Here is a 27,697-nt window from a genome sequence, read left to right on the forward strand (position 1 = left end):
CTGCACTAATTGGGGGTCTATGTGCTCAGGTGTTGACACGGACACCCCAAAAGCCTGAGAAACGCATGTCGGCCTCCTCATGTGTTGACTTTTTTCATGTTGACTTATTGACTGTCTATCTAGACAGTAAAGACCTTTAAAATCGGGAACCGACTCAAAACATCTGACAATGAAGCAGGAAGGATCTGGGGCCGCAGGAGAAAGCAGCGAAACGGGGCACAAAAAAAAAAAAAAGTGCCCAAATTTTCGGTACTTGTTTCCTAGCACGGCCACACCGATTTCCATCGGGGTGGTCGTGTCGGAAAAATCGTGGTCGCATGCGATGCGACCCAATTTTTTTATTGAATCAAATGTGAATAGGGTCCCTGGGACCCGATTTTACATTGGATTCAATGTAAAATATTCCCTAGACCCCCAATTTTACAGCGTAAACCCCACCCCACTATTGAGGTGAACCCGAAGCGTGGCGAGCGCAGCGAGCCCGCGAGGGCGGCGGTGCGCGTCCTCCGACCTTTTCATTCCCCTACTATCCATGTCGGCGTGGAGTCGAGAATACATAGTGTGGCGAGCGCAGCGAGCCACCGAGCCCGAAGCGTGGCGAGCCCCGCGAGGGGACACGTATAACTTCACAGGTATACACGTGCGCTCGCCACACTATATATTCTCAACTCCACGCCGACGTGGATAGTAGGGGAATGAAAAGGTCGGAGGACGCGCTCGCCACGCTTCGGGTTCACGTCAATAGTGGGGTGACGACAGGGGCCATATCTAATGTGAAATGGGTCATATTGGCTATGTGAGATGGACTTTATCAAGTCCATCTCATCTTGTGCCATTATAATGGCACAAGACCGACACGATGCTCCCGATTTCAATGTTAAAAAATATTTTAACATTGAAGCCTATGGCAAAATCGCGGGCATCGCGTCGGGGCCAATGTTAATGGTCCCGACCGACGCGATGCCCGCGATTTTCCCTTTGCCGGCAAAATGGACCTGATTTCAAAGGAAATCGGGTCCATCGCGGCCATCGTGTACCTTAACTTATGGCCGCGATTGTGGCCGTGCTAGGAAACAAGTACCAAATTTTCTTGCATCAAAATTTGGGTTTACTGAGGCAGAAGAAATAAAAAAGAAACAAGAAAGAACCAACAAGACCACCGGAGGTACCCCTGGCTGGTTTAGGGCATCCTCATCCTCTTTTTACTTTTTCAAAAATGTTGAAATTTCATTGGGGGGGGGGGGGGGGGGGGTGGTGAGGGGGGAAACAAAAAAAAAAAAAAAAAACGATGTCGCTTTGTTGTGTCTATTCCTATTAGTCGTGCTAAAGAATAAAAATAATATGTTGAATTTGCAGCAAAAACTGAAGCATACAGATACAAATTTTTAATGCAATTTTTTGGTGTTTATTATGCAAATTTTGCAACGCTGCCTAAATAAAAAAAAAAAAAACAAAAAAACACAAAAACACCCCATAAAAAACAAACAATCAAAAATCGAAGCCCAAACCTCTCACTTTTTTCCCGTCCCTTTCAAAAATGACTTTCTGAAATGAGATTAAGCCAAATGAAGCTGGAAGCAGTTATGTTTTTTTTTTAGGTTTTTTTATAAGGCTATAATCAAATGTGAAGTCAACTTCCATTAAACTCTACCAAGAGACCCCCTCCCCCTGGATTATTAACGTTACTAGAATGGTTACGCAAGACAAAGCGGTGTTACTTTTGGATTGTATAACAAAAGGTAATGCATGTTCCGTGCATAGAAAGTGGGTAAAAAATTATATCTTGTCAAGAAATTAAGATAAAAAAATAAACAAAAAACATTAAAACACAAAGTTCTTTTTGTTACTGCCTACAAAGCTCCCGGGTTTAAAGCCGTGAATTAGGTTTACTTAAATTGACATAATTGGTCTCTGCGATGACCACTATTGTCCGTATAATTTCACTGTGAAAGGAACGGTATAATTACACTGCGGCAGTGACATCACTACTGTAAGAGAGATTAATAATTAGCTGCTGTCACAAGGCTTAATGTGCAGCGGGTCCTGTACGCGAGCACAGTACTGACTAACTCGCTAGAGTGCGGAAGGAACGCGGCAAGCTTTACAGCGTCACCGGCTATTCCCAAGTACTCCGAGGCACAGTTGAACGCAAGTCCATTTTGAGGACACATTTTGCACTTTTTACACTAAGGGGGTTATTCTGGTTCAATCTCTCGGATGTGAATTTGTATCCTTGCGAGTGAACCAGATCCCACCTTGCGAATGGTGGTACGCAGCCCACCATTCGCAAGTCGCGTGCAGTTGCACTGGCTGCAAATGGATGTTTTACATAAACATCGTTTCGCATGCCACTGGGACCGTCCCGCATCTTTCGATGGCCGAATCTAATGTTTTTCCACCACCCCAATACGAATTTCATGGTTGCCTGCTGATACAGCAAAGCAGTGACGTGCGGTGAGGTTAATGGCTGGTGAGGCACTTGGCCAACACCCCACACCATAATGCATAATGCCCATTACACATGACGACATACTGTAATGTCCATTACTCCACACACTGTAATGCCAATTACACATGACGCCACACACAGTAATGCACATTACATATGATGCCACACACCGTAATGCCCATTACATATGATGCCACACACTGTAATGCCCATTACACCCCACAGTTAGACTGCTATGTTCAACCCCCACCCAACACTGCTCCTTCAACCTGCTTAACGTTTACCCCACTAGCCCCCATTAGCACTGTTTCTCCACATCCAGGGCTCAATTCTCCCCTCCAGTGCCACCACCGAGTTTGTCACTATTTTCTTTTCCGAAGGCACTGTTAATCTGGGCACCTTCACTCTCACTCAGGGGCTGGCTGGCAAAGTTTAGCCTGGGGGGCATGCAAAAAGGACAGGCCCATGAGTGGCAGCCCATCCTCAAAAATAATAAACCTTGGGCAATACCTAGTTTTAAACGATTAAGATGGTATTCTTTTTTTCTTGTAATACCATCCCCAGTTATATAATCAAATTTTAACACATACATACATACATACATACATACATGTTCACTCTAATACATACATACACCCTGCCGCTCTCCTACATACATACACCTGGTCCCTGCCACCCTCATACATACATACACCCGCTGCTCTCATACATACATACACCTTCACTATAATACATACATACACCCTGCTGCTCTCATACATACACACACCCTGTCCCTCTCAAACATACACATTCACTATAATACATACATACATACACCCTGCTGCTCTCAAACATACACCTTCACTATAATACATACATACATACACCCGCTGCTCTCATACATACACACACCCTGTCCCTCTCAAACATACACCTTCACTATAATACATACATACATATACCCTGCTGCTCTCAAACATACACCTTCACTATAATACATACATACATACACCCTGCTGCTCTCATACATACATACATACTGTCGCTCTCATATATACATACAACTTCACTCTAGTACATACATGCACCCTGCCGCTCTCATACATACACCTTTACTCTTATACATACATACACCCTGCCGCTCACACCTCCACTTTTATACATAAATACTACACTGCTGCTCTCATACATACGACACACCTCCTTTAGCTCCATACACATTTAAAACACCACCCCCACCCCCAACAATACATCAAAACCCCAGTGCAGCCCCATACAAAATTTCCAAACACCATCTCCCCCAATTACAAACTTTGTGCAGCTCCATATGAATATAGCAATCCCCCCATTCACAGTCACAGTGACACCACCTAACCCGGGTGGTGAGTTCAATCAGCAACTACTCCGGGGGGGTTTTCAGAAAGGGCTCCTTACCCTGCTTATGACGCCGCCGTTGCTTCTTCCGATGGGGCACGGCTTCCAAGTCCTGCGTGCTCCCGGCTCTATAGTCCAACTGCTCTGTTTGTGACTTGGGGGTCCTGCTCCGGGGGGCGGCAGTGGCACCTGCTGCCTTCTGTGTAGTGCACAGCACAGTGCACACAGGAACCTCCTGCAGTATGGCGGAGATATGCGCACAGGGAAAAATGTGCAGAGAGTTGAACACCTCGCTTGCTATATATTTTCAGCCTGCCACTGAAAAGTTCCTCAGTAGCTTCCGCGGTGACCCTCCTCCCCGCACCTACATACTTTCTTACTGCCACCAGTAGACAGGGCACTGCCCCCAGTCAGTCACCGCTGCTGCTGGGCTCCGCTGATATTCAAGTGCCGGGCTCCATGTGCCGGGCTTCGCAATTGCCTGCCACTTCTGTGCTCCTGCACTGTGACTCGTGTACAGGAGCTGAAGAGTTTGCCTGCTGCTGCATCCGGCGCGGGCGGCTTTATTCTTGCGCGCACTATGGCTTCTCTTCGGTAAGGGACAAATATACTGCTGTCGGGGAAGGAGGGGGGGCCAACAAGAGCTGGGGTTCTGCCACTGGACAGCCGTACCCAATCGCATTGATTTCAGTGACAGGGACGTGCTGTTATAGTGGCTGTAAGCATGTCCCTGTCACTGCGGCACCTGTAACGGTGCCGCTTCCAATAGGTTTTTTAATGGGCTTTTACAGCCATCTGCTTGTCCTCGCCCCCTGCCCGCCCTCTGCTCCCAGCGTTTTTCAATGGACAGCTGGAGGCATCGCTTTCGGTGCCTCCAAAATCAATCTAAACATTATGTGGCTTTGAAAATGTTTAGATTAATATAAAAAAAATACTTATGACACAGAATATGTGTCATAAGAATCTTCTTTGTATCATTGTAATCATTAATGACAGGGTAGGCACTGCCTCCCCTGCCTCCCCTGACTGCACGTCCCTGCAGCAAAGGTTATATACCCTGTACTTATCCTATACTGTCTTTAATTGGTGGCATGTAAAAAGTTTACACATTAAAAGATCAACATGTTTATTTGGTATTAATGTTGACCCCCCCAATTAAAGTCCACGTGGATGGCTACGCACGAAAAAGTCCCCAAATTTTTTTTTTAAATTGTAAAAAAACTCATGTTGAACTTTTAACGTGTCAACCTTTTTTGCAATGTCAACCTATATATTTTAGACCTATCATCTGGATCCCTTTTTTGTTTCGCTTATTTGTTGATGTAATGCGTCACTCGGCGCGGATCCGTTGTGGTGCCTAATAAATAAAGGATAATAACTATTACAGCCACCAGATTCTAGACAGCGAGAAAATAATTGGTTGCTTGGCAACTATTCTGCTCGTCTTATTTAGACAATTTGATCTCCCACAAGAACCTTTACTTATAAAATAAATTGAAAAATCCCCCCCCCCCCCAAAAAAAAAAAAAAAAAATCTGCCACGTTCACAGACACTTAAAAATGGATAATTGGATTAAAGGCTTTTCAAGAATAGAACCTTTAATTTTTCTATTCTGGTTAAAGCTGTGTATACAATGTGTATCTCAGTGTATACAACTCTCCCTGGTTCCCAGATAAGAGTGTTCTGCGTCCCCCATCTCGCAAACGCTCCTCAGTCGTCCTTCCAGTGTAATAGATAGAACACAGACTCCCAGGACAAGGGGCGTAACAAGCTATAGTCTGCGTCAAACACACGGCGGTGTATGCAATACAGTACGTCAGACGTACGCAGCCCTATGACCACAGTAAGCCACGTACCGGACTCTGGCGTGAGGATTCACATTCACAGCAGACCTGGTAGGAAACTCTGCTCCCACTGGGCAGGTGCAGCAGTTTCATCCTGTCCCTTTTACTGCGTGTATTGGCTGCTGGCTGGGCTGTGAGGATTGAAGAAGGAGGGGTCTGGGCAACTGGAAACCCCCCCTGTATGTACTTATTTGTAATAACATGCCCTAGCAGCAAAACAGCAGAAACCAATGACAGATTCAAAGCGGTCACAGTTCTCAAATGGCTACCATTATCTTCAAGGTTAGCTTAGGCTTCAATCAGACTGTGGGTGACGGTATGGCCAAGGCACCTTATCGACATGGTCAAAACGTCGATGAGCATGTCGAAATACTGTTTTTCTACAGTTAGACCCTTACCCTGTAAGGTTGACACTCAGAATGTTGATAAAACGACTACAGTGTCCTCATACAACTGCTGATCAAGACACGGCAAAAGCTCAGGCCGAAACGGCCGCGCACCTTTCTCGTTCACAAAGCGCAAAGTCTTATTCTCATGTATTAAACTGGGAGAGACAAATACATTCCATGATGAATGTGACACTTGCACATCTGGGTGCGCCAGAGTCTGAATCTGTATAAGAAGGTCTACAGAGGACGCAGCATGTTCTTACGCCGAGTCCCGCTGCGCTTCCCGAACCTGAGCGGTTATAGGGGTTATTCAATCTGGGATTCCGACTTTTGGAACATCCCGACAGTTGGAATCCTGGGCCGTTTTTGTCCGATCAGACAGTAACTCGACAGTCGGAATCACATTTTTTATCAAGTGTCGGAAATTCCATTGGATCAGCGAAAAACGGATGCGGATTGTCAAAAAATGTCGGTGAATTTGACAATCCGTGGCGGTTTTAAAAAAAAAACAGATCCGACTTAAAAAAATAAAAAAAGGATTTGACTGCATTCAATGCTGCCGGCATTCCAGGATGGCTGTGCCCATTGTCACACCCCAGTGTGACACACCGCAGGAGGAGAACAATACATTCTGCAGACTCGTATATTTGGACGAGATGCCGGGACGTGCCATCACGGATTTAACCGATCCTGATATTATTGGCTCCAATCTGTCCATCGTGTCCTGAATACGGAATGAGTGTTTACAGCGATGGCCGCGGGGAGAAGGAGACGGACTAGAGACAGACTGACTCCGGGAAACATAAAGATTGCATGAGCCGTAACAAAGGAGAAAAGTGATGGCAACCAAGAAAAGGGGATCACTGAGGCAGAACAGGCGTCTCCGAGAGAGAATAAGGGGGGATAGCAGCCGTCACGCATCACCCAGTACTCCCAATTTACAGCAAAATAAACTCTTTTGTACAATAACTGGATTCGGGCTTGTCTGTAAGTTATAAGTTAATGAATTATGCAAAGATAACGAGGGCGCTGTAAAACGGGAGAATCGTTTATATTAACGAATTTCCCTTTCTGCTAGAACTGATGTTTTATATTCAGCCTGCATTGTATGTTCCTCTGTGCACATCTTTTCTTGTCATTTAACTGTCTTGTAAGATGTACAGTGCATTACTGTATGTCAGGAACATAGAAAAGCAGAATATATAGACGGCAAAGGTAGATCCAATGCCAGAAGCTCAATTACAGGTCACTTCATTACCAGCCTGCCAAAATGACGGAACATTGCAGCAGTCCGTTGGGCGCCATCTAGTGGCCGCCGGTGGGCAAAACCATTCAATCCACCGCATAGTGGTAAGGAGCAGCGTTAGACTTTTTTTTTTCACATATAAGATGGGGCACACGGGAGTTCTCAGGATTACAGCGTGTCAGCCTGCTTCGTTTGCTCAGCACGCCTGTGGAGCAGAGTGGCCGTTTCCATTGCACATGTAGTGACAGTGTAGTCACGTGTTCTGTGACCTAGGGACTAACATACGCATGAGCCAAATAGGTCTTGCAGACTCTAATCAGGAAAGATATGAATCGCGTTAATTTATACCAGTGAAGAAGATTCTGTGTTAATACAGCTTACATGTGTTGTGGTCATTAAGTACGTGGAAACAGACAGGTAGATTATTATAGTATATAAAATACAAATTAAGGGGGGTATTCAATCTCCCGCAGCCATCTCCCGATGGGGGAGTTGGCTGCGGGGCCCTATTCAATGCAGTCTTCATCGACAGCATTAAACAGGGGATCTCGCAGAACGAGCGCGACTTCACAAGCAGTCGGGCTCGTTCTGCCGAGAACGGCCGGGAATCGCAGCTCGCCGATTCCTGGCCACTTCTAGCGGCAACGCCCCTTTCTCGTCTCGCGGCAGGACATTGAATCCCGCCTGCAATTTCTCGGTCAAACAGCCCGGGAACGGGAAAGGGTCACAGCTGTTGAGCCCACATTGAATACCCCCTAAGACTCAATGGGGCAGATGTATTAAGCCTTAAAAAGAGATGAACACCAGCGTGATAAAGAGTGATAAACATCCAGCAAATCAGCTCCTAATTGTCCTGGTACAGGCTGTATTTTTTTTAAATGACAGTTAGGGGCAGATTGGCTGGGCGTTTATCACTCTTTATCACCCTGGCCTTTATCTCTTTTTAAGGCTTATTACATCTGCCCCAATATAAGCAAACTGCACTCTAATGTGGCCTACACATGGGGCAATTTCTGGGCATTTCTAAATCTCTTAGCAAATGCTCATACATCGATCCGTGTGTAGAGGCCATAGCAATAGCGATGCCCTGCCACGCACGCCACTATCCCCCGGCGATTAAGATCCAGCATGCTAGATAAATCTAGCTAATCACCGGGCAGGGCCAATGTTCTCACCGCAGAACACTGGCCCTGACAGATCGCTCAATACACAGCGCTGTTACATTGCTGTGCAGCGCTGTGTGCTAAGTGATCTTGCTGAGCGATCTACATTGCTCAGATCGCTCAGCACCATCTCCCCGTGTGTAGGCCCCTTTAGACATAAAAGAATCTCCTGAGGGTTCCTTACTTCTGTACCAGAGGCTATCTTCTGCCGTCCACGCGATGGATACTCCTTCCTATGTCCTTGCATCTTCAGCTTCTCAAACTCTTGACGCTGTCTGACCACTACCAGATTGGTTGCCTATAGCAACATCACATCGTCAATAGAACTCCCATCTTAGTAATTCTACCCCTTTAAAGGCCCCCTTACACTTGTCCAACTTGTTTTCCAACACATTGGACCTGATTGACTTATGTGCAGGAGGATCAATCTCTTGGTTAGACCCAATTGGGATTGTGCATTGGGTCCTACACATCAGATTTTGTCAGATAAATTGGCCCAATCCATCTGAATTGGGTCAAATCTGACAAAATCTCACAAATGTAAGGGGCCCCTTAAGTTTTAGACCCATTCCTCTTCTCGGTCACACTTGTAACCCTCCTCGCTTCCACTTCTATACTGTCTATAACAACATTTAAGGCCCCCATACACAAGCCCGACTTGTCTGACACACAAGTTGGACCAGATTCCCCTTCAACTTCCCGGTAGGGCTGAATGCAATTTGGGACTTGATGTGCCATACTTTACATGCGATAAATCCCATGCGATTCATTGCATGTAAATATAACTCCAGAGGAGCTGCAGAGGGAGTTCAAGGAATATCGGGTGCGATACACTAGTGATTGATCTCTGACCAGGGGAGTTTTAAGAGACGAGGATGCCCGTGTGCTGCCGGGAGTAGCGTAGTGCAGTAGAGTCTGAGCTCTAGACCGGCCAGACCCTACTGCGCATAAGCAGATTTCCCCCCAAAAAATGTAAGTCATTTTAGCAGCGCTGCCGCAGTCGCTGGACTCTGAAAGATCAGTATTAAAAAAATATTGGTGCAGTGTACGCAGTGTGGCCCCCAGGGACTCAGGGGCCTGTGCGATGCCATTATAAATAAATATGGTGCTGAGCAACATAGTGAGATGAAATAGGAGTAAAACAATGCTGGGGCCGATCCGTGCCGCCAGTTCCACAAAGAACAGTATCATTTTGTGTCATTGCTATTAAAAAAGGAATAGAAGTCATTGCCTTACGCTGAGCATGTGTCTCCTGCGCAAAATAAATAAATACTGTACGGTCTGCGGAGGATAAAATCCTAATGATTTGCAGCTGCCAATGCTTCTAAGCTGGATTTCGAACCTAGAGTGACAGCAATGTAAAGTGTCACCTTAACCACTGTGCCACACACCTCAGCCATAGGTGGGTGCCTTTACACCTGTAGTGCATGTCATGTTCAGCAAGCGAGGGCTATAGCACAACAGTACAGAGGTCTCTTTACCACTTGCTGATCAGGCGAGTTAGAGCCCATTGCAGCTTGATGGCATATCGTAACTGTAGCAGTCAACATATCGGTGGGAGGCATCTACAGCAGCTTGTTACAGTATGGAGAGAAATCAGCAGAGTAGCAGAACATGTTTGAACCTGAATTGAGGTCACTTTGTGAAATGCTGTGTGAGCGTCTATTCCGCAAAAAAAAAAAAAAAAAGCAATAAAATGATGATTTGAAACTGCCAATGCTCCTTATCTCGATTTAAACCCCAGGTGACTGGTCAGTTCTACTGTGTACCAAATTACAGCAGGCAATCTGCAGGAGACTTCATTCGCAATTTTTCTTCTTGGAGCTGCTTTCAAAAGTGATATTTAAGGCAATATAAAAATTGGTCAACTAAAATCAGGTATTATCTACATACGAGGGCATAAACACATTCAGACCCCCACATGGGAATGAGAGTGTAGCTGAAATTACCTTTCTTCTCCCCCTCATCCATTCTCTCTTCTTCAGGCGGATTCTGCTCACATCCAACAAAGCTGAAGGGCTTATAAGAGATGATCACCAGACCCTTTCCATCCAGTTCAATTGCTGCGTAATGTGGGACAGATTTGCCATGAAGCTTCCTGCGTTTGACGATCTCGCACGTGCTGCCTGTGAATATAAAATAAAGGCAACACATTAAGTAACGTGGTCTTTAAATCAAACTGAACAACCCATTATAGCCACACACAAGCTTTAGGTAAATTGCTCCATTACAAACACTGGTGCTGGCAGCAAAACTCATCTGGTCTTAAGATTGCCACATAACTGCCAGTTAAGACGTCTTGCTGTGAAGCCTTAATGTACCTGTATTCCTGGAAGGAAGCGGGTGACAGAACACTGAGGTGTAATTATTATGTTGTATTCACCGAGAATTCAGAAGATGAGGATCCTTGTTCGATGCATTTCCTGTGTGTACCGCTTTGAGGCCATACATGTAATAACCTTCTACCACCACAAGAGGGTGCTGTGTCACGTAAGTGTTGCGTACTGCAGAGTAAGGCCAGGCACAGTTTCACCCCCCAAAAAAGCCCCCAAAAAATAAACCACAGAAAGATCTTATTAAATAGATGCAGCCCATTCCTGGGGAAATAGTACTGAATGATATTGTGGACGGGATGGTCATTTAGAGTGGAGATTTATTATAAAAAAAAAAAAAAAGTATTTTTACTTTAAATTAATACACACAGGGTAGCGTCCACCAGTGACTTTATGCAAATTACATTATAAGCACCCTTCCCCGGTGTACACACGAGGCTGAATACGATGCCCCAATCTGTTTTGCAGCAATCAGTGCACGCTGCAAAATGGATTGGTGCATCCTTATATGCCACATTCAGTCGCCCCATCAAAATTTGCAACAGTCCCACAGCAGGAGCATATTCCCTGTCTGCCTACTAAGCCTGCATCTGGAAAAGCAGCAGTTTCCATGGACATACCCCTGACACTCCCATATCACGCTCACTGAATGCTTACGGGTCATTGGATCGACCCAATGTAGGTCAACATACAGTGGGTCGACACCTATAAAAGGTTCTGTTCACTTCTATGGAGGAGGCAGCAGCATCACCTCAATGCTGCCTCCTCCCCCGCCTGATGTACCGACGCTCTGCCCCCCTAATGACCTCAGCGACTCTGTAGCGGAGGAGTAGTATGCAGTCAGGAATCGGGTCCCTCTGTCTGGCCGCTGGCTGTGTACTGTCTCCAGTAGTGGAGGAGTAGTGTGCGGTCAGGAATCGGGCCCCTCTGTGTCTGGCCGCTGGCTGTGTACTGTCTCCGGTAGCAGAGGAATAGTGTGCGGTCAGGAATCGGGTCCCTCTGTGTCTGGCCGCTGGCTGTGTACTGTCTCCAGTAGTGGAGGAGTAGTGTGCGGTCAGGAATCGGGCCCCTCTGTGTCTGGCCGCTGGTTGTGTACTGTCTCCGGTAGCAGGGGAGGACTAGTGTGCGGTCAGGAATCGGGTCCCTCTGTGTCTGGCCGCTGGCTGTGTACTGTGCGGTCAGGAATCGGGTCCCTCTATGTCTGGCCGCTGGCTGTGTACTGTGCGGTCAGGAATCGGGTCCCTCTGTGTCTGGCCGCTGGCTGTGTACTGTCTCCGGTAATGGAGGAGTAGTGTGCGGTCAGGAATCGGGTCCCTCTGTGTCTGGCCGCTGGCTGTGTACTGTCTCCGGTAGCAGAGGAGTAGTGTGCGGTCAGGAATCGGGTCTCTCTGTGTCTGGCCGCGTACTATCTCCGGTAGCAGAGGAGTAGTGTGCGGTCAGGAATCGGGTCTCTCTGTGTCTGGCCGCTGGCTGTGTACTTTGCGGTCAGGAATCGGGTCCCTCTGTCTGGCCGCTGGCTGTGTACTGTCTCCGGTAGCGGAGGAGTAGTGTGCGGTCAGGAATCGGGTCCCTCTGTGTCTGGCCGCTGGCTGTGTACTGTCTCCAGTAGCGGAGGAGTAGTGTGCGGTCAGGAATCGTGCCCTCTGTGTCTGGCCGCTGGTTGTGTACTGTCTCCGGTAGCGGAGGAGTAGTGTGCGGTCAGGAATCGGGTCCCTCTGTGTCTGGCCGCTGGCTGTGTACTGTGCAGTCAGGAATCGGGTCCCTCTATGTCTGGCCGCTGGCTGTGTACTGTGCGGTCAGGAATCGGGTCCCTCTGTGTCTGGCCGCTGGCTGTGTACTGTCTCCGGTAATGGAGGAGTAGTGTGCGGTCAGGAATCGGGTCCCTCTGTGTCTGGCCGCTGGCTGTGTGCTGTCTCTGGTAGTGGAGGAGTAGTGTGCGGTCAGGAATCGGGACCCTCTGTGTCTGGCCGCTGGCTGTGTGCTGTCTCCTGTATCGGAGTAGTGTGCGGTCAGGAATCAGGTCCCTCTGTGTCTGGCCGCTGGCTGTGTACTGTCTCCAGTAGCGGAGGAGTAGTGTGCGGTCAGGAATCGGGTCCCTCTGTGTCTGGCCGCTGGCTGTGTGCTGTCTCCTGTATCGGAGTAGTGTGCGGTCAGGAATCGGGTCCCTCTGTGTCTGGCCGCTGGCTGTGTACTGTCTCTGGTAGCGGAGGAGTAGTGTGCGGTCAGGAATCAGGTCCCTCTGTGTCGGGCCGCTGGCTGTGTACTGTCTCCGGTAGCGGAGGAGTAGTGTGCGGTCAGGAATCGGGCCCCTCTGTGTCTGGCCGCTGGCTGTGTACTGTCTCCGGTAGTGGAGGAGTAGTGTGCGGTCAGGAATCAGGACCCTCTGTGTCTGGCCGCTGGCTGTGTACTGTCTCCGGTAGCGGAGGAGTAGTGTGCGGTCAGGAATCGGGCCCCTCTGTGTCTGGCCGCTGGCTGTGTACTGTCTCCAGTAGCGGAGGAGTAGTGTGCGGTCAGGAATCGGGTCCCTCTGTGTCTGGCCGCTGGCTGTGTGCTGTCTCCTGTATCGGAGTAGTGTGCGGTCAGGAATCGGGTCCCTCTGTGTCTGGCCGCTGGCTGTGTACTGTCTCTGGTAGCGGAGGAGTAGTGTGCGGTCAGGAATCAGGTCCCTCTGTGTCGGGCCGCTGGCTGTGTACTGTCTCCGGTAGCGGAGGAGTAGTGTGCGGTCAGGAATCGGGCCCCTCTGTGTCTGGCCGCTGGCTGTGTACTGTCTCCGGTAGTGGAGGAGTAGTGTGCGGTCAGGAATCGGGTCCCTCTGTGTCTGGCCGCTGGCTGTGTACTGTCTCCAGTAGCGGAGGAGTAGTGTGCGGTCAGGAATCGGGTCCCTCTGTGTCTGGCCGCTGGTTGTGTACTGTCTCCGGTAGCAGGGGAGGACTAGTGTGCGGTCAGGAATCGGGTCCCTCTGTGTCTGGCCGCTGGCTGTGTACTGTGCGGTCAGGAATCGGGTCCCTCTATGTCTGGCCGCTGGCTGTGTACTGTGCGGTCAGGAATCGGGTCCCTCTGTGTCTGGCCGCTGGCTGTGTACTGTCTCCGGTAATGGAGGAGTAGTGTGCGGTCAGGAATCGGGTCCCTCTGTGTCTGGCCGCTGGCTGTGTACTGTCTCCGGTAGCAGAGGAGTAGTGTGCGGTCAGGAATCGGGTCTCTCTGTGTCTGGCCGCGTACTATCTCCGGTAGCAGAGGAGTAGTGTGCGGTCAGGAATCGGGTCTCTCTGTGTCTGGCCGCTGGCTGTGTACTTTGCGGTCAGGAATCGGGTCCCTCTGTCTGGCCGCTGGCTGTGTACTGTCTCCGGTAGCGGAGGAGTAGTGTGCGGTCAGGAATCGGGTCCCTCTGTGTCTGGCCGCTGGCTGTGTACTGTCTCCAGTAGCGGAGGAGTAGTGTGCGGTCAGGAATCGTGCCCTCTGTGTCTGGCCGCTGGTTGTGTACTGTCTCCGGTAGCGGAGGAGTAGTGTGCGGTCAGGAATCGGGTCCCTCTGTGTCTGGCCGCTGGCTGTGTACTGTGCAGTCAGGAATCGGGTCCCTCTATGTCTGGCCGCTGGCTGTGTACTGTGCGGTCAGGAATCGGGTCCCTCTGTGTCTGGCCGCTGGCTGTGTACTGTCTCCGGTAATGGAGGAGTAGTGTGCGGTCAGGAATCGGGTCCCTCTGTGTCTGGCCGCTGGCTGTGTGCTGTCTCTGGTAGTGGAGGAGTAGTGTGCGGTCAGGAATCGGGACCCTCTGTGTCTGGCCGCTGGCTGTGTGCTGTCTCCTGTATCGGAGTAGTGTGCGGTCAGGAATCAGGTCCCTCTGTGTCTGGCCGCTGGCTGTGTACTGTCTCCGGTAGTGGAGGAGTAGTGTGCGGTCAGGAATCAGGACCCTCTGTGTCTGGCCGCTGGCTGTGTGCTGTCTCCGGTAGTGGAGAAGTAGTGTGCGGTCAGGAATCTGGTCCCTCTGTCTGGCCGCTGGCTGTGTACTGTGCTGTCAGGAATCGGGCCCCTCTGTGTCTGGCCGCTGGCTGTGTACTGTCTCTGGTAGCGGAGGAGTAGTGTGCGGTCAGGAATCAGGACCCTCTGTGTCTGGCCGCTGGCTGTGTACTGTCTCCGGTAGCGGAGGAGTAGTGTGCGGTCAGGAATCAGGACCCTCTGTGTCTGGCCGCTGGCTGTGCACTGTTTTCGGTGGTGGAAGAGTAGTGTGCGGTCAGGAATCAGGACCCTCTGTGTCTGGCCGCTGGCTGTGTACTGTCTCCGGTAGTGGAGAAGTAGTGTGCGGTCAGGAATCAGGACCCTCTGTATCTGGCCGCTGGCTGTGTGCTGTCTCCGGTAGCGGAGGAGTAGTGTGCGGCCAGGAATCAGGACCCTTTGTGTCTGGCCGCTGGCTGTGTACTGTCTCTGGTAGCGGAGGAGTAGTGTGCGGTCAGGAATCGGGTCCCTCTGTGTCTGGCCGCTGGCTGTGTACTGTCTCTGGTAGCAGCGGAGTAGTGTGCGGTCAGGAATCGGGTCCCTCTGTATCTGGCCGCTGGCTGTGTACTGTCTCCGGTAGCGGTGGAGTAGTGTGTGGTCAGGAATTGGGTCCCTCTGTGTCTGGCCGCTGGCTGTGTACTGTCTCTGGTAGCGGAGGAGTACTGTGCGGCCAGGAATCAGGACCCTCTGTGTCTGGCCGCTGGCTGTGTACTGTCTCCGGTAGTGGAGGAGTAGTGTGTGGTCAGGAATCAGGACCCTTTGTGTCTGGCCGCTGGCTGTGTACTGTCTCCGGTAGAGGAGGAGTAGGGTGCGGTCAGGAATCAGGTCCCTCTGTGTCTGGCTGTGTACTGTCTCCGGTAGCGGAGGAGTAGTGTGCGGTCAGGAATCAGGACCCTCTGTATCTGGCAGCTGGCTGTGTGCTGTCTCCGGTAGCGGAGGAGTAGTGTGCGGTCAGGAATCAGGACCCTTTGTGTCTGGCCGTTGGCTGTGTCCTGTCTCCAGTAACGGAGGAGTAGTGTGCGGTCAGGAATCGGGTCCCTCTGTGTCTGGCCGCTGGCTGTGTACTGTCTCTGGTAGCAGAGGAGCAGTGTGTGGTCAGGTATCGGGTCCCTCTGTGTCTGGCCGCTGGCTGTGTACTGTCTCTGGTAGCGGAGGAGTACTGTGCGGCCAGGAATCAGGACCCTCTGTGTCTGGCCGCTGGCTGTGTACTGTCTCCGGTAGTGGAGGAGTAGTGTGCGGCCAGGAATCAGGACCCTTTGTGTCTGGCCGCTGGCTGTGTACTGTCTCTGGTAGCGGAGGAGTACTGTGCGGCCAGGAATCAGGACCCTCTGTGTCTGGCCGCTGGCTGTGTACTGTCTCCGGTAGTGGAGGAGTAGTGTGCGGCCAGGAATCAGGACCCTTTGTGTCTGGCCGCTGGCTGTGTACTGTCTCTGGTAGTGGAGGAGTAGTGTGCGGTCAGGAATCAGGTCCCTCTGTGTCTGGCCGCTGGCTGTGTACTGTCTCCGGTAGCGGAGGAGTACTGTGCGGCCAGGAATCAGGACCCTTTGTGTCTGGCCGCTGGCTGTGTACTGTCTCCGGTAGTGGAGGAGTAGTGTGCGGCCAGGAATCAGGACCCTTTGTGTCTGGCCGCTGGCTGTGTACTGTCTCCGGTAGTGGAGGAGTAGTGTGCGGCCAGGAATCAGGACCCTTTGTGTCTGGCCGCTGGCTGTGTATTGTGTACTGTGTCCGGTAGTGGAGAAGTAGAGTGCGGTCAGGAATCGGGTCCCTCTGTGTCTTCGTTCCCACTAATGCCTGTCTGATTAATGACGCTGCTCCCTCCACCCATGTCAGCACCAGGCAGATGATCGCTGATGTCTGAGGGCAGCCCTGGTAGCTCCCAGTGGATTGCTGGTCTGTCAAAAGCGCAAGGAGACGCTGATGACGCTGCAGACAGAACTGGAAGCGACGCATCGTGATTCCGCCTTATGGCAATATTATTTTCAAGTAGCCCCAATTGGTCTGCAGAGTACCCCAGAGTTGGGAACTACTGATCTGAACTTTGAAAAAATAAGGACGTAGAAAAAACTTTTTTACCCACCAAGGTGCTTTTGCAGTTTGCATTCGTGAAAAATGAGTGGGCTTGGCGGTATTAATAAACAAGGCAATCTTTAACAGGAGCCTATGATTATTCCGCCAGCGGCGTCATTAGGCCCGCACGCCCGGCAATCAGCATTTCCTCACTGCTCGGTCTCCTTGGTCAGGTTTTCAAGAGTCCTCCAAGCAAATTAATTTCCAGAAAAGAGAACGGACATCATACGATTCTGCTTTGTAGGCAGCAAAACTGACATTTGGTGAATAGTAATGATTGAGAAAGCCAGGTGTGTAGAGGAAGGGATTACAGGGAACCAAACTCACTGATGAAGGAACATTATGTGACAGTAGGGGGGGTAACAGGGAAAGCGATTAGAACATTTCCCCATCAAACAGCTGCATAGAAGGAACAATTTGGTTTATGTGTAGCACAAGAATGTATGTGCCTCACTGTGGGGGTCCTTATAGATTCTAATTGGTTCTAGACCGTCAAAAGGTCTACCACAAAAGGTTGAGAGGGTCAATGCTGATAATGGTAGACATAACATGATCGACATGAGTTATTTGTGATTTGTTTTTCTTTAAATGGCTTGTTCTTAACTTCACCAGGTCGTCTAGAAGCTTTCCAAGCCATGCAGGGGTACATGTAATACTAATTGGGGGTCCATGATGACAGTTGATCACATTAACTTTTTTTTGTATGTGTAAAGGTAATAATGACTGTTCTATTGCAGCTTATAATAAAAAGGGATTTTTGTAAGAACTTACCGTTTGAATCCCTTTCTCTGATATGGTCCTGGTGACACAGCTCAACACTGGGATGTAGGAGGGTCCGAAGGAGCCAGGCACCTATCCTAAAGTTTTTAGAGGGTAGGCTCCTCCCCTACTGCATCCCTGGACTCTTCTGTTCAATCTTTCAAAGCCACTGGAATACATTAACTCAGTACAAACGCCTGCACATATTATATGCACATTTTATAACAGAAACTGTTAACTTTTAACCATTTTAACATGAACATCATGAAACTTCTGGCATACTTACTGAGCGTAAGGGAGGGATCGCTGTGTCACCAGGACCATATCAGAGAAAGGGATTCGAACGGTAAGTTCTTACAAAAATCCCTTTTTCTCTTTCAATGGTCCTGGTGACACAGCTCAACACTGGGACGTTCCAGAGTCGGTCCTTTGGGAGGGTACGCTCAGGTCTGCAGCTCTCAGCACTGCTCGCCCGAATGATGCGTCCTCCGACGCGAACTCATGGAATCTATAGAATTTGGCAAATGTGTGAACAGATGACCAAGTGGCAGCTCTGCAAACCTGCTCAGCTGTGGCCCCATGTCGAACCGCCCAAGAGGTGGCAACTGACCTGGTGGTATGCGCATTTATTTTGGCCGGTACTGGTCTACCCACTTTGGTGTATGCAAAGGCTATCACAGACCGCAACCATCTAGCAATAGTCTGCTTAGATGCAGGCCAACCAATTTTGTGTACGTCATACAATACCAACAATGTGTCAGTCTTCCTGACACTCTTCACTCTGTCCACATATATGCGTAAGGCACGCACAACATCCAAAGTTCTCAACTTGTCCCTTTTCTTAGAACCCTCTGGGGGTTGAAACACAGGTAGAACTATCTCCTGATTTAAATGGAAGGTAGATACCACCTTCGGTAAAAACTGAGGCACTGTTCTTAAAACAGCCCTGTCATCATGAAAAATTAAGAAGGGAGATTTACATGACAAAGCTCCCAATTCTGAAACTCTTTTAGCAGATGCTACTGCTAACAAAAACACTAGCTTCCACGTGAGAAACTTAAAGTCAGCCGACCTTAAAGGTTCAAATGGTGCCTTTTGAAGGCATTCCAAAACCAGTGATAGATCCCAAGGTGCTACTGGTTGCTTGTATGGAGGTTTCAACCTGGATACTCCTTGTAAAAATGTTTGAATTTCCGGCAAAATGGCTATCTTTTTCTGGAAATAGATGGACAAGGCCGAAATCTGCACCTTCAGTGACTGAAGGCTTAGACCCGATGAAAAACCATCTTGTAAGAATTCCATCATTCTTGATAGCTTAAAATGCGATGTATGAGCCTTTCTTCTCTCACACCATCGAATGTAAGTCTTCCAGACTCTATAATAATTTGCCGAAGATACAGCTTTCCTGGCTTTTATCATCGTCTGTACTACTGCCTCAGAAAACCCTTTTCTTTTCAAAATGGTGGTTTCAATAGCCAGGCCGTCAAAATCAATCGATCTGAATCCAGGTGATTGAATGGGCCTTGTCTTAGAAGGTCTGGTCTCAGAGGTAGACGCCATGAGTCCACAGACAACCTCTGAAGCCTCGAGTACCAGGACCTCCTTGGCCAATCTGGGGCCACTAAGATCACTGGAACCTTCTGCCCCTGTATTTTCTTCAGAAGTCTCGGTAACATTGGTACTGGTGGGAATGCATAAAGGAGATCTCCCTGCCAGTGAATAGTCATGGCATCCACTGCCTCCGCTAGTGGATCCCTTGTTCTGGCATAGAACCTGGGCACTTGACGGTTGACCCTGGATGCCATCAGGTCCACATCCGGAGTTCCCCACATCGAAGTGATTTGGTGAAACACCTGAGGGTGTAAGCTCCATTCCCCTTCCTTGAGCTCCTCCCTGCTCAGGAAGTCGGCTTCTACTGTATATTCTCTATTCCTGGAATGAATATAGCCGATACAGCTGGAACATTCTGTTCCGCCCATAGGAAGATTCTGGACACCTCCCACATGGCCAATTTGCTGCGTGTACCTCCCTGGTGATTCAGATACGCCACAGCTGTGGCATTGTCGGTCTGAATCCTCAAAGGGAGGTTCTGTAACCTGTCTCCCACCAAGGAAATCACTTTCCAGACAGCTCTCAGCTCCAAGATGTTGATTGGTAACGCTGATTCCTCTGCCGTCCACAGGCCCTGAAGCCTGAGATCCAGGACAATTGCCCCCCAGCCCCTGAGACTGGCGTCGGTAGTTACTATCAACCAGTCCCAGGTCTGTAATGACCGACCCCACTGAAGGGAATCTACTTCTGTCCACCATTTCAAGGATTCTCGAGTGTCCGAAGACAGCACTATCATCTCGGATTTCATGGTCAAAGTGTTTCCTGACCAGGCTGACAAAATGTTCCATTGGAACCTCCGAGAGTGGAACCTGGCAAATTGAAGCGTCTCGAATGACGCCACCATCTTCCCCAGGAGCTTGAGGCACCTCCATACTGAAATGCTCTGAGCCCTGAGAATCTCCTGGACTAGAGTGACCAGATCCCTGGCCTTTACCTCCGGGAGGAATACCCGATGAAGATGGGTGTCCAGTATGACTCCCAAGAATTGGAGCCTTTGTGACGGTACCAACTGAGATTTTTGCAAATTTAAAATCCAGCCGTGAGCCTGCAAAAAACTGATGGCCTCTGCCAAGTGACTCTGCAGCATGGCTGCTGACTCTGCTTTGAACAGGAGATCGTCCAAATAGGGTATTACTGTGATTCCCCTGAGCCTCAGCACCGCCGCCATCACTGACATTATCTTTGTGAATACCCTTGGCGCGGTTGCTAGCCCAAAGGGTAACGCCCGGAATTGTAAATGCAGGTCTCCTATAGCAAACCTCAACAAGGTCTGATGCTCCGGGTGTATAGGGACGTGCAAATATGCGTCCTGGACATCCATGGACGCCAAAAATTCTCCCTGGTCCAGACTCAGGAGTACTGACCGTAGGGACTCCATTTTGAAATGGTCTACCCATAAATGAACATTTAGGGACTTCAAATTTAGTATTGGTCTGAAAGACCCGTCTGGTTTGGGCACCAGGAACAGCGTGGAGTAAAAGCCTTTCTTCCACTCTGCCCTGGGGACTGGTGTAACCACCCCTTTTTCCAAAAGGGAGTGAGCTGCTCTCACAAGAGCTGTACGAAGTCGTGCCTCCTTTGGTAAGGATGTGGGGATGAACCTCTTCGGAGGCGGCCCTCTGCAAGGGATTTTGTAACCCTGTGTTATAATATCTAACACCCAGGCATCCTGGCCTAGAGAAGCCCAAGCGTCCCTGAAGAGTGTGAGACGCCCCCTCACTTTTGTCACTGTCGGGCGAAGCCCCTGACAGTCATGCAGAGGGTTTATCCTCTCCTTTTGTGGCAGGCTTCTTGTGAAAAGAGCCAAATTTTGACTTTTGTGTCTTGCCTCTAGAGGACTGAAACCTTCCCCTGAAAGACTGTCCTCGAAAGGACGCACCACCTCTAGGGGAGGGCCGAAAGGACGGCTTAAAAGCAGAAAACCTGGACGTCTGCTTTGCTGAGGAGGCCGGCAGGAATGTACTTTTGCCGCCCGTGGCCTGCTTTATAATCTCCTCTAATTCGGTACCAAAAAGTACCTTTCCTTTGAAGGCTAATGTTTCCAGAGCCTTCTTGGACTCATTGTCTGCTTCCCAGGCTTTAAGCCAAAGCACTCTCCTGGCATTAATGGAGACTGTGGACACTCTGGTTGCCATTTTAATAGCTTCCTCCTCTGCTTCCACTGCATATTCTGCAGCTGCCTTAATCTTTTCTGCAAGCAGTAACGCACCAGGGTCAGCCTGCAGCATGGTGCATAATTCACCAGCCCACTCTATCATGGCCTTAGAGACCCAGGCTGAAGCAATAAGGGGCCGTAACCCCTTTAAAGATAGCCTTGAGGTTACCCTCCAGCTTTTTATCCACAGAATCTTTGAAAGCTGCACCGCCCTGTACTGGTAATACAGTAGCCTTGGACAAACGTGCCACTGAAGCGTCCACAACTGGGACCTTTTCCCAGAGCTCCGCATGAGACTCTGGCATGGGGTACAGACTAAGGAATCGCTTAGGCATCTGTAGCCTCTTATCAGGAGTTTTCCAAGCCCCTTCTAACAATTCCTGTAACCCCTCATCTGAAGGAAAAGTAACAGCCTCCTTCCGCTGTCGCTTAAAAACACCTTTAACAGGAGTCTTATCCTCCACAGACAGCTTTAAAGCCTGCTTCACAGCTACAATGAGATCCTCTATACCAGCAGCAGAGTTCTCTTCCACATCATCACCCTGATCCCAGGGGATGTCAGTATACTCTCCTTCCTCCTCATCTACCACAGTAGTCAAAGCATAAGACCTTCTAGGGGTCCCTGCCACATCATCCATTTTGTCCAGCATTTCACTGAACCTGTTGATCCCTTTAGCAGTATCCTGCATCACCTGAATCAGCGCAGGATCTGCCTGGGTAAGAGGCAAGGAGCCAGACGACTGCTGAGATGATGGCATAGGTCTCTGTGATTCTACCAGCCCATCACTCTGCCTGTCCAAAAGCTGCACCAAAGCGTTAACTGACCTGCCTAGGGCCCTGGCCCACGCAGGCTCCATCTGCTCTGCCCTATGGGGTTCACTGCCCATGGGTCTCACATCAGCGCAAGTAATACATAAGCCCCCCTTGGCCATCTGCTCAGGGACAAACTTTTGTGTGCAAACATTGCACGCGCTCAGTGCACTAAGGGCTCCCTCCCCCAAAACCACAGCCTGATGCTCAGACATGATGCAAGTGATAAATGTATATCTATCAGTATACACAGTGCAAACAATGTACAAGCGTTTATACAGAGCAATGCACCCAATCACTTATCTGTCTGTTGGTTTCAACTGCGGGGAAGCGATGCCCAGGAAATCCAAGTCACTCTGCCAGGATCAGTAAGCCAGCTCAGCTCCGCTGCAAGCGTTCTGAAAGGCGCCAAAGTCAGAGTGAAGGAAGAGACCACAGGTCCCTGCTGCTGCGGGGTCCGTGACCTTTTGGCGCCAACCACCCCCAGCCAGCCGCTCCTCAGGTAGGATTTCCTAGTTCCAGTGTCTCCCCCTCAACTGGGGATCACTTGGAACATGCCTGTCACAACGCTGCTGTCCTCTCATCTAGGAGCTCAGCTTGTAAGCTCCGCATAAAATGGCCGCCGCCATCACGGAGCGCCTGTCCCCCATGATCCCCACCTAAATGTGGAGCCGGTTTCAGGGTACTCCGGAGCCCAGGCAGCCTTTTGGAAAAGGCTATAAGCGCTGCACAGGGAGACCAGACAGTGTCTCCCCTGTGCACAGAGAGCTGACAGGACTCGCTTCTGTCAGCTCCTGCTGCGCTAGCAGTGTGAGGATTCACTATGAGAATCCTCACACTGTGCCTACCTAGCTAGGGTAAAAGTTAATAAAACAATAAAAATCCCCTAACTACTCTAATTCTTCGGCTGCTCCTGCAGCCCTTTAGAATAGCACCCACTCCAGTGGGCACCTAACACGAACTGAAGAGTCCAGGGATGCAGTAGGGGAGGAGCCTACCCTCTAAAAACTTTAGGATAGGTGCCTGGCTCCTTCGGACCCTCCTACATCCCAGTGTTGAGCTGTGTCACCAGGACCATTGAAAGAGAAATACTCTTATTAGCAGTGTTTAGTAATTAGAGTAGGCACCGGCATCTTCTGTTTATCCAATATCCTCCAAACTCGCCACTGAAACCTTAAATGGGAGAACATCGCTTTACAGAAAAATGGGTACTTGTGTACTAGCACGGCGCCCTGATAATTAGTCGCCCGATTTTTTAATCGCATGCCATACACCAGATGGCATGCAATGCGATGCGATTTTAACGCATATACGATTTTAACGCATATACGATATTAAACTGTATAAGCACCCTAATGGGTGCTTTTCATGCTTAAATGCACCCCCACGCCACCCCCCAAGTATAAACGTGAACCCAAAGCGTGGTGAGCGCAGCAAGCCCGCGAGGGGCGGCGGTACGCGTCCTATGACCTTTTCATACCCCCACTATTCACGTCGGCACGGGACGCGGATACCTGTGAAGCCCGCGAGGGGATGCAGATACCTGTGAAGCCTGCGAGGGGATGCAGATACCTGTGAAGCCCGCGAGGGGACGCGGATACCTGTGAAGGTGCTCGCTGCGCTCACCACACTTTATAAAATCAACTCCATGCCGACGTGGATAGTGGGGGTATGAAAGGGAAGTAGGACGCGTAGCATCACCCCTCGTGGGCTCGCTGCGCTCGCCACGCTTCGGGTTCACGTTTATACTTAGGGGGTGGCGTGGGGGTGCATTTAAGCATTGTAAGCACCCATTAAGGTGCTTATACAATTTATAATCGCATCCCATCGTATATGGCATACAATTTTAAAATTGTATGCCATTGTAGAACATCGGCCGATATCGCGTCACATCGCATCGCATGCGATATGGTCTGTGATGCGATGGGCGCCGTGATAGTACACAAGTACCGAAAAATGCATATTGCTTGTGAGGTTCCTACGAAGCCCTGTAAGAACCACCTTCACCGGGGTTCTCTTCACACCTCCTAAGGCAGGGCTGGGCAACACCGGCCCTCCAGATGTTGATGAACTACACATCCCAGCCTGCCTTGCATCAGTTTCAGCATGGCCACATAGCAAAACTAATGCAAAGCATCCTGGGATGTGTAGTTCACTAACATCTGGAGGGACGCTGTTGCCCAGCCCTGTCCGAAGGTCATGAGCAGAAATCACTGTGTAAATGCCCCGATTCACGGTCATGAATCACAAGTGGGTCAATTGAAGACATTTTAGGCTAAAACCCACAATGGGACTCCGACTAACTGAATTCTCCCCCCTTAAGCTTAATGGTACCAGCAAAGTTATGGGAAACTCTTTCTTTGGAAAACTGAAGCGTTCAGCACATAAACCGTTTAAGGCTCTGCGGATATTGTATATTTATCGCCCAACATGGTTCTACCAAAATGGTTCTAGAAACCTCTTCCACTAACAAAGATGGCTCAAACTCCTACATCGCTAATGCCATCTTCAAAAACTTACCCACATGAATCATCTATTACCACGTTCTCACTGCAAAAAATCTGGGTATTTGCCAGGGCAAGCAGTAATTTCCCGTGTCCTGTCTCAGTGTGAAAGGGTCTTTGTGAAATCCCCGGGTGTTATGCCCTAGGAATTACACACGGGTTTTTTTGCATGTTTTTTCCTGGGTAATACACGGGTGTACGGCAGTGTGAACAGCACAGACCCGTGTTTTTCACACATGATGCCAAAAAACAAGCTCATTGGGGGATGTAATCATGTGATATGTGACAGCCAGCCAATAAAAGCTGGTGATTAAACAGCCAATCACAGCAATTTGTACAAATTTCCCAACACCCAATCAAATTCCGCACAATTGTTGGAAGGCAGACCATGGAAAGCAGTGTGAAAGGGACAGACACTGGAAATTCCCAGGTCTGAGGTGCAGTATGAAGGGGGTCTGTTGAGCTGAGAAGCTCTGTGTCCCGCCAAAAATCCGGCAAGAAAAACCTAGGATTTTGCAGGGGCAGCAATGAGAATGCAGCTTAATAGGTATATTAAGAAGTACATTAGATGGGATGGGGCATACAGACAGGAATGGGGAGGGGGAGGATATAGAGAGACAGGGAGTAGAAGGGATCAGCAAAGGACCACTCATGGCTGGTGTGGGGGGGGGGGGGGGTGCATCTGCAGGACCTTTCTTTTAGGTGCAAAATGATCACTATGCCCTACCAACCGCACCCCTGCATTCATTATATTACTAGCCCTAGGCTGATCAAAGTTAATTGCTGACTGTTGTTATGGTTTCAGACTAAATGTTTTCCCCTATATACAATATTAGTAATTATCTTGTACTGCCTCTTACTGAAATGATACTACACAAATGTAGGAAATAAGACAGACTTATCCTACGCAAATTGTAAAACGGATTATACTGACATAGTCGTCTCTCATAGCTCAAATACAAACGACACAAGGCCACATCTATGCGGTATACAGACGCTATTCGAAAGAGAGTGTTAAGACTCCGAATAAACCATTACACCATCTGTCATCCCTGGGCAGCAGTACGGACGGTGTAATGGTTAGCATTACTGCCTCATAGCGCTGAGGTCATGGGCTCTATCCCCACCATGTGTTATATATACGGGGCAGTATGGATGGTGTAATGGTTAGCATTACTGCCTCACAGCACTGAGGTCATGGGTTCTATTCCCACCATGTGTTATATATACGGGGCAGTACGGATGGTGTAATGGTTACATTACTGCCTCACAGCACTGAGGTCATGGGTTCTATTCCCACCATGTGTTATATATACGGGGCAGTACGGATGGTGTAATGGTTAGCATTACTGCCTCACAGCGCTGACTTCATGGGTTCTATTCCCACCATGTGTTATATATATACGGGGCAGTGCGGATGGTGTAATGGTTAGCATTACTGCCTCACAGCGCTGAGGTCATGGGTTCTATTACCGCCATGTGTTATATATACGGGCAGTACGGATGGTGTAGTGGTTAGCATTACTGCCTCACAGCGCCGAGGTCATGGGTTCTATCCCCACCATGTGTTATATATACAGGCAGTACGGACGGTGTAATGGTTAGCATTACTGCCTCACAGCGCCGAGGTCATGGGTTCTATCCTCACCATGTGTTATATATACGGGGCAGTATGGATGGTGTAATGGTTAGCATTACTGCCTCATAGCGCTGAGGTCATGGGCTCTATCCCCACCATGTGTTATATATACGGGGCAGTATGGATGGTGTAATGGTTAGCATTACTGCCTCACAGCACTGAGGTCATGGGTTCTATTCCCACCATGTGTTATATATACGGGGCAGTACGGATGGTGTAATGGTTACATTACTGCCTTACAGCACTGAGGTCATGGGTTCTATTCCCACCATGTGTTATATATACGGGGCAGTACGGATGGTGTAATGGTTAGCATTACTGCCTCACAGCGCTGACTTCATGGGTTCTATTCCCACCATGTGTTATATATATACGGGGCAGTGCGGATGGTGTAATGGTTAGCATTACTGCCTCACAGCGCTGAGGTCATGGGTTCTATTCCCACCATGTGTTATATATACGGGCAGTACGGATGGTGTAATGGTTACATTACTGCCTCACAGCGCTGAGGTCATGGGTTCTATCCCCACCATGTGTTATATATACAGGGCAGTACGGATGGTGTAATGGTTACATTACTGTCTCACAGCACTGAGGTCATGGGTTCTATCCCCACCATGTGTTATATATATGGGGCAGTACGGATGGTATAATGGTTACATTACTGCCTCACAGCGCTGAGGTCATGGGTTCTATCCCCACCATGTGTTATATATACGGGGCAGTACGGATGGTGTAATGGTTACATTACTGCCTCACAGCACTGAGGTCATGGGTTCTATCCCCACCATGTGTTATATATACAGGGCAGTACGGACGGTGTAATGGTTAGCATTACTGCCTCACAGCACTGAGGTCATGGGTCCTATCCCCACCATGTGTTATATACACGGGGCAGTACGGATGGTGTAATGGTTAGCATTACTGCCTCACAGCACTGAGGTCATGGGTTCTATCCCCACCATGTGTTATATATATACAGGGCAGTACAGATGGTGTAATGGTTAGCATTACTGCCTCACAGCGCTGAGGTCATGGGTTCTATCCCCACCATGTGTTATATATATACAGGGCAGTACAGATGGTGTAATGGTTAGCATTACTGCCTCACAGCGCTGAGGTCATGGGTCCTATCCCCACCATGTGTTATATACACGGGGCAGTACGGATGGTGTAATGGTTAGCATTACTGCCTCACAGCACTGAGGTCATGGGTTCTATCCCCACCATGTGTTATATATATACAGGGCAGTACAGATGGTGTAATGGTTAGCATTACTGCCTCACAGCGCTGAGGTCATGGGTTCTATCCCCACCATGTGTTATATATACGGGCAGTACGGATGGTGTAATGGTTAGCATTACTGCCTCACAGCACTG

General features: G+C 49.3%; 1 protein-coding gene across 1 annotated transcript in view; it reads right to left on the minus strand.

The window, feature by feature from the left end:
* The window catches only part of NUDCD1 (NudC domain containing 1), a 122,863-nt gene that overhangs the window by 50,369 nt on the left and 44,797 nt on the right, over nucleotides 1-27,697 (minus strand). The window contains exons 5-6 of the mRNA XM_083186474.1: nucleotides 10,398-10,574; nucleotides 9,685-9,700 (exon numbers count right to left, since the gene is read on the minus strand). Coding sequence (XP_083042600.1) covers nucleotides 9,685-9,700; nucleotides 10,398-10,574 — 193 coding nt within the window. The remainder of the gene's footprint in view (nucleotides 1-9,684; nucleotides 9,701-10,397; nucleotides 10,575-27,697) is intronic.

Source organism: Crinia signifera, chromosome 5 (assembly GCF_055691185.1).
Source record: "Crinia signifera chromosome 5, ASM5569118v1, whole genome shotgun sequence".
Classification (NCBI taxonomy): Eukaryota; Metazoa; Chordata; class Amphibia; order Anura; family Myobatrachidae; genus Crinia; species Crinia signifera.